The sequence below is a fragment of the Azolla caroliniana genome, unplaced genomic scaffold (assembly GCF_043228905.1).
Source record: "Azolla caroliniana isolate FFs.n. ecotype wild unplaced genomic scaffold, voAzoCaro1.0.p SCAF_7, whole genome shotgun sequence".
Taxonomy (NCBI): domain Eukaryota; kingdom Viridiplantae; phylum Streptophyta; class Polypodiopsida; order Salviniales; family Salviniaceae; genus Azolla; species Azolla caroliniana.
In genome coordinates, this window is record NW_028230442.1 from 5661813 (window position 1) to 5669656 (window position 7844).

The following is a 7844-nucleotide window of genomic DNA, read 5'->3' on the forward strand; positions in this document are numbered from 1 at the left end:
ATGTTCTCTTGCATCTTCAATTTAGCTCTACACACACATAAACATATCCAAATATTTGTAAACATTGTTGTCTTGCAGGCCATTGAACCCAACCTAACGATTATGGCACATTTTAGGAAAGCAAGTCACATATATACATGCCTTGGTTATAGTAGTGCGTATTGGCCCAACTAGGTGAAAGAGACATCAGTTAATTATTTATTATTGTTGTTGTTGGTGGTGGTGACATTAATAAGACAATTCTTTTGCCCTTTTAAAGTGAGGATCATGTCCAACCAAATGTTATGCATCGTCTCAACTGGAGAGCCCCTAACTTGATTGAAAATGAGAGAGAAACGAGCCTTGTAGGTGTAGTATATGGTGTTCCCGTAATGGATGCGTTTCATTTCTTACACCTAAAAACTGAATGTCAAAGATTCTTAGCGGACATTGGCATACCAATTGTGGCTCAAGGGCAGAGAGTCAGATAGACAATGTTTTTGTGACTTGTCTTGCAAATGGCAGCGACCAACAACACGAGGAGATACACTTGTTCAGTGGAGCCATGTACGAACAGAAGAGGCAAAAGGCTTGATACGTGCAAGTAACAGATCACACTTGGACGCGAAGTATCTGACATGTGGCTTGGTTTCCTTTCCCAGAGCTTACGCCCCCCCCCCCCCCCCCCCCCCCCCACACACACACACACACAAAAAAAAACACTTGGAAAAGAAACTTTAGGGGTAAATTACCTTGGTTAGACTCTCTAATTACATGCACAATTACAGGATTATGCTCTAATTACATACATAATTGCAGTATTATGCTCTATTATTACATATGTTAATTGAAGTATGTATTAGCCCCCCCCCCCTCCAATTCATGGCTTTTTTGTTTTCTGAAGCCTTCCTTTTAGGTCATAGCTTCTTCTCCTTCTTCTTCCTCCTCCTTCTGTGTCGCGATGTCGATGGCAGCACCCGCTTCATCAGAGAATCCGTCTTCTGCGAAACCTGTCCTCGTCCGCATAAAGAGGAAACAGCTCCAATCTCCTCTCCAATCTCTCTGTAAGCATCGCCATCATCATCAGTAGTATCAACATCTTCTCGTTTCTTGTTCCTTCTCCGTCTTCACAATGATTTCCTTATCCGGTACGACCTTTCTTTCCTAAAGCCTGGGGTTTGAGTGAATTTTTGCAGGTCTCGAAGTCTTTGAGAGACCTACGAAGCGTTTCGAGGCTGATTTCGTTTCTCTGTCGCTCAACGACAATGATGAACAAAATTCTGGTATGCTGTTCTTTGCTTTTATTGCGTGTAGGTATGTTTTCGTGCGTAATGTAGGCGTTTAGGCAAAGTTTTTTTGGTTATTCTGCATGGATGGACCTATTTTGTGGGTTTTCGAGTATGTATGGATGAAAACAATAATTTTAGTGACATTTTAAAATGATAATCGTTATGTAACTGTAAAACTCTGTCGTAAGAAGAGGCTGAGTGGAGGGACTGGTGTAAAATCAGAGGAGCAGAGATGATGCAAACGAGACACAATTAGAAATTGGAGCTTCAAGGGAGACACTACACATGATGTCCCTGGAGCATCATGTATTTGGAACGGAATATACCTGTGTTGCTATATATATGCTGGCAAGTGTTTTATTGAAGATCAAAGGAGACACAATTGAAAATTGGAGCTTCAAGGGAGACACTACAGATGATGTCCCTATGGCATGTGTCTTACATGTCTGTTATAGCAGATACATCTCAGATTGTAAGGTTGTGAGTGGTTCGAGGTCCAGCCTTTATAACATTCCCCATCCTTATTTTGATCAAAATCCATCCCTTTTGTTTCTGTTGTGCATTTGATGTCCATTCTATGCAATACAACATTTCTCACATCTCAATATGGTTCTGAGCTTGGCAATTGTTTTATATCAGATCAATTTTGGTCAGGGGTAAAATTCGTAGGACATACATTTTTCTTTCTACCCCAAGAGTTTGTTTTTCGTTGTTTTCAGGCAAAACATTGGAGGCAAAAACAACTCGCTTACTATTTCATCATCTGGAGACCATAACTTCTTTAGGTACTAATGAAACAACCAGAGTAAATACTCTTTTGGTAAGGAAAACCATATTTGTGGTGATTATTATGAAGTATTCAAAGAAATTGTCGCAAACTAATTTCTTTTGGCTGCCAGAGCCAACTCCAAAATGAGACATGTGATAGAAAACATCGAAGAGGGATAAAAAGTAAGGTAAAGTCCTACCTGATAAGATATAATATCAATTGTAGAATGACACAGTTGATCTCTTATTACTTTTTGTTCTAATGATTAAGGATCCAGGAAAGTGTTTGGCAACATCGAGACTAGCACGTCAGGTGATACATCTATTAGAACCAATCAATATTTAAATTTGGAATCTCATTTGGGCTTCAAATGAAGCATAAAGCCTTTCTTATAAGGTGGCAAAAATGGAACTCAAAGAAATGCACAAGGTTGTGCAAATTACACAGATTTTTCCTAATTACATATATACACATATACAGATATACATATACACATATACACATAAATACATACACATATACATAAATACATATATATACACATACATATGTACACACATATATATACATATATACACATATACACATAAATACATAGACATAGATATATACACTGATACTGATATACACACAGATACAGGTATACAGAGATATACATATATACATACATACATACATGCATGCATGCATGCATATATATATATATATATATATATATATATATATATATATATATATATAGATACACACATATCTATATATCTAACGTAATCTTGAGATTTCGTAATCAAACTTGATCCTCATGATTGACCTCAAGATTGAGTGCAATGGTTTATATGAAACCTTACCCCTTGAGCTTCAAATTGAAGGAACTAAAGTTTGCATCAATGTGTAGAGCTCTTTATATAGTTGCTTAAAAGCTTTTACTGAAGTTTCATTTGTGACATATATTTGATTAAGGGCTTTCATTTAGAAGGCTCATTTTTGACATATGGTTTTTCTTTTAGGCTTTGAATCAGAAGGCTCGCTTTGAGCAAGTCTGGATGAGTCGCAAGGGAGAGAAGAAGACAGATATCATGGCTGAAGTTTTTCATTTGTATGACATTGTGCGTGTTGATACGGACATAGAGGCCCTAGAAAGGAGCTATAAGGAAGAACAAGTAAGGAGGTAAATAGAAGTAGCATCTGCATGAGTCCTGACTGTTGTATTGGCAGATTTGCATAGTTGAAGCTCAACAATGTTGGACTGCTGTAGATGTACAGAGGAAGAGGAAAACGAATTGCTACAAAGTTTTCTACCATTATTCAAGGAATATCTACCCAATGTTGCTGCAGAGGTTGAATCATTGCCAGTTGCACCCAAATGTGATGAAGGTTTGATAGGTTGCCTTCTACAAAAACTGAATTGAAAGGTTTATTACATTTTAGTCATTCTTTTCTGTTTGCAGTGCCTGTGGATGAGTATGTTTATGATCTTTATGCTTTATATCAACATTCGGAGGAAGATGCCGTTGACATGGAAGATTATCCTATGTGAGTTATTTTGACCTTATTAATCCCTCACCCAAAAGAAAAGACAAACTAAAAGTTTTTTCCCGGTGGTTTTCATTTTTCTCATCCTTCTCTATCTCTCTTTTTTGTTTCGGGGGTGATGTTTTTCGTTGTATCATCCTTCCATTGATCCATTGGCAATAGAGTGACATGATATTCTTTTGAAAGTTTGAAGGGGCAAATATTATGCTGCCAACATATTTAAGGAGGCTATAGCTCCCCATGATAAATGGAGAAATAGGACTCTATTTAATCCTTTAAACATGATAATACTGCTACTTTAGCATCTTTCCTCTATTTAGTCGATTGTATCTATCAGCATATAGGTATTTACTGTTCTCATTTTCTAGTTGATTACTGAGTTTTGTTTCTTTTCTATATTGTAAGCTAAATTGGATTTCTTTCTTGTTTGCAGGATACAAGTAATGGATGAGGAAGACCTTAGATGGGGACTTTCTTCAGGCTCTGAATATGACAGTGAAGATTCAAACGGTATCAATCAGATCCATTTTGGTAGACTTAATACACAAATTGTTTACATTTTACAATGAACCCTATAAATAGAATTAGCTTTCGAAATAAAATGTTTTTAAAAATAGAAGTAATACTATGAATAGGCTTGCTGCTTTTCAAATACTGAATTGTTCAGACATTTGTTTTCCAATTTTTAGGTTTAAAATATACAATCAATGTAAAATAGTTTTCCAAATACTAATTTGTTTGAGATTTGATTGTTTACTATTTTTTAGATGAAAATAATCCTGTAAATGATTATCCTGAAGAGGAAAGTGATTCCGAGATAAGCTCAGTATCTGATGAAGGTGATATACAAAGAGATTCAGAAGTAGAAAGTAAATCAAATGCGTCAGGAATAGAGGAGAATCATATGGGCTCAGATGTTTCCAGAGAGTATAATGATTATTCTTATGAGGAATGGGATGATGACAATTGGAGGGATTCTGTCTATGTTGATTCTACCGAGGAGAGAGAATGAAAAGGCGATTAGGGTTTCTCTATAACAGTGTTTACTTTTTTGTAAAAGTAAATAAAGAGTAACTATTTGTACAATTTTAAAGAGGAAAAAAGGACATCATTTACGAGTAAAATCTGCAGAAAAAGGTTTTGTAAGTTGATCAATTTAAATGTCAGGCATTAAGATAACAAAGAGTTAGGTGGACATTTCCATATTATTAGGACAAAAGATTGTGCAAAGTTTGGGAAAATGAATGCATTCTCTTACTAGATGTTCTTCAGAGTTTGTGATTGGTGCATTAAACCAAGGTTATGAACAAGAAGAGTTCGTAAAAAAAGAGGGAGAGACGAGCACAGACAAGAGATGAAGATAGTTTAGGCTTAACGAAGCAAACGATATTTAATAAAAATATGTTCTATTAAATTAGCAGTACAAGAGTTTATTTACTGAAGGTACAATATTTCATCGTAAAGATGACACTTTATTTTTGTCATATGAAAATATTTTCCTTAATGCCTAAATCATAATATTCTTCCTCAAATAAATGTTCGAATAAGATTTCATATGATGTATGAGATGTGCAATTCATCAATTTTCACATGTGTTAATGCGCCATGCATGATAGTCATCTTGCTTATCAGAGTCGTGTATGTAATATTAATATTACATGAGACATAATTACAGTGATGAGGACATAAAAACTTATGCAATCATTTGCATGTTGTGGTTGATATATGAGGTTATAGGTTCAAGCCTTATACATGACACTTACAATTATTTGATTTGTATTCATGTCATGAAACAATCGCTTGTGATCATATAATATTTTGAACAATTATATGGACAAGATAAATGCGATATTACCTTCATTTGGGTAATAATATCGACAAGATACATGTATAATGAAGAGTTGTGAACTAATGAAGAATTGGTAGCCATCTTGCCAACTTGATTTTGCTCTATGCTCTATGGTTAATGTTGTGTTTGATTTACTGCCAATTGGGCTCACTTTTGAGTAACAATAAATGAACTAGATTACAATCTACCAAGTGCAAATGAGCATTTGATTTTATTGTTTCATTGGATCACATTTGAGAAATAGAAAATGAATGAATGAAAGTTTTAATGTTGCTCATAGGGTTGGATCAATTTTTAATCATGTTCAATTGGTGCAATCAATTCCAATTTTTTGAACACAATTCAATTTATTCTTGGGAAACATCAAATGAAATAGTAAAGCATTGATGGTTGCAATGGGAAAGACTTGGATTGATTTGAGAGTATGAAGACATTTGTTTTCATCTTGTCGAAGTTAATTTTAAGAAACAACATATGAGTCAAATGAAGCATTAGTGTTTATAATGACGAGGATTCAAAAAATCACACTTGGGCAAACAAAACAAACATGAACTTCTTTGGTTCACTTTTGAGTAACAACAAATAAATTAACGTAGGATTGGTGATCATCATATCGAAATATTGGATTGACATTATAGCTACAGGGGCAGACATAAGAGAAGATATTATCCTCCAAAGCATACCCGAGAAAGTCACACCGGAAATGAATACATGGCTCGTGCGTCCCCTATCAATCATCGAGATATGGGAGGCCCTCACTATTTTAGATGCCGATAGCTGCCCCGGAATCGACGGTCTCACCCCGCACATGCCGTTGGGGCACTATTAAAGAAGACCTCCTCCAGGCATATGAGGAGATCATCACCTCTGGAAGCATGCCGGAGGAATTTGGACAGGGGATGATACATCTCATTCCTAAAAGTGGTGGGAATGCCAACAACATTAGCAAGTGGCGGCCCATAACTCTTCTCAATACTGTCTATAAGTTGCTCGCAAAAATCGTGGCACGCCGTTTAACACCTCTTCTCCCTCAACTCATTCATCCGTCCCAGACAGGTTTCGTTAGAAATCGAAGCATCCTAGACAACCTCTTCTCATTCTAGGAAGCAGTAACCCTTGCCAAGCATACCAACAACAAGGTTGCGGTGATGCTACAAGATTGTGAGAAAGCATATGACATGGTATGTTGGAACTTTCTAGAAAGTGTGATGAGGAAACTCGTCTTTCAAGAGACATGGATCAAAGGCATTGCAGGACTTTATAGGAATGGCAGCAGTTGCGTTTCGCTGGCAAGTAAAAGGGGCCCCTTTTTTCGAATATCCCGATCTATACGGCAGGGATGCTCACTAGCTCCATCCTTATTTCTATTATACGCCGAAGCACCCTCTTGCTTTCTCAACTCGCGGCATCTCAACCTACGTGGTCTTCCCGTACCTCATTCTCACCAAAGCATCCTGGATATAGAATTTGCAGATGACACAACAGTCTACCTGCAAGGGGACTTGGAAAACCTCCAAAAGCTAGAAAGTGGTCTAGTTGTATTTTGCAAGAGATCCAACGCCATGATCAATTGGCACAAATCCTGTGCAATATGGCTCTATCAGGAAACACATCCGGCGTGGCACCTGACGAGAAATATGCGGAATAATCTCTAGCCACAACTAAAGCGTAGATCACTTGATGACAATCAAACATAGAAGAAATGGGGATGGAGGTAAGTACACAAACAGAAGGAGAATACACAGGATATTAACGTGGAAAACCCTGAGAGGGAAAAACCACGGGAGTCCACAGACTCCAAACTATCAGTATGCTAAGGAGTACAACAGGGAGCACAGAGGCAACGACCTCTTGCTCACAATCTTCGCCTGATGGCGGTTACAACAGAGACATGCTCTGTATCTCTCTCTCTCTCTCAATACAGTCGTTACACCAATAACACTATACAAAGATAATAACGGGTAACTATGTTACACGCCACACTATTTGCCCTAGGTCACATTTATGCTAATATGACATTAGGACTATTTACAGATATAGCCCCAATGGGCTCTCAGAAACATATCTACATATATGTCCCTTCATCCGGTGAGAGGTTCTCACCGGGCATGCAAAATCCGGTTCTCACTGGGTCTTCCTTGCCGGGTACTCGTCATCCGGTTCTCACCGGGTCTGCATCATCTGGTTCTCACCGGTTCTTCCTTGCCGGGTACTCGTCATCCGGTTCTCACCGGGTCTTCCGATGCTAGGCCTTCGTATCCCATTTGGAGGAACCAAGATCCTAACAAACTCCCCCTTCACTCCGGCATGGGATGCCTCATCAATCCGATTCGCTTCCGGCATGCGTCTAGCTTGTCGGGCGTCAACACCTTGGTCAGCATATCCGACCCGTTCTCCTCCATGTGGATCTTCGTCAGTACAAACT

General features: G+C 37.8%; 1 protein-coding gene across 1 annotated transcript; it reads left to right on the forward strand.

The window, feature by feature from the left end:
* Window positions 1–896: 896 nt before the first annotated feature.
* On the forward strand, window positions 897–4767 carry RDM4 (RNA-directed DNA methylation 4). The gene is made up of 10 exons (XM_087322951.1): window positions 897–1043; window positions 1176–1262; window positions 1988–2088; window positions 2168–2224; window positions 2308–2349; window positions 3045–3205; window positions 3293–3411; window positions 3486–3570; window positions 4004–4080; window positions 4338–4767. Exons 1-10 carry the CDS (start codon window positions 941–943, stop codon window positions 4580–4582), a joined length of 1077 nt encoding a protein of 358 aa, XP_087179077.1. The 5' UTR covers window positions 897–940; the 3' UTR covers window positions 4583–4767.
* Window positions 4768–7844: the final 3077 nt, after the last annotated feature.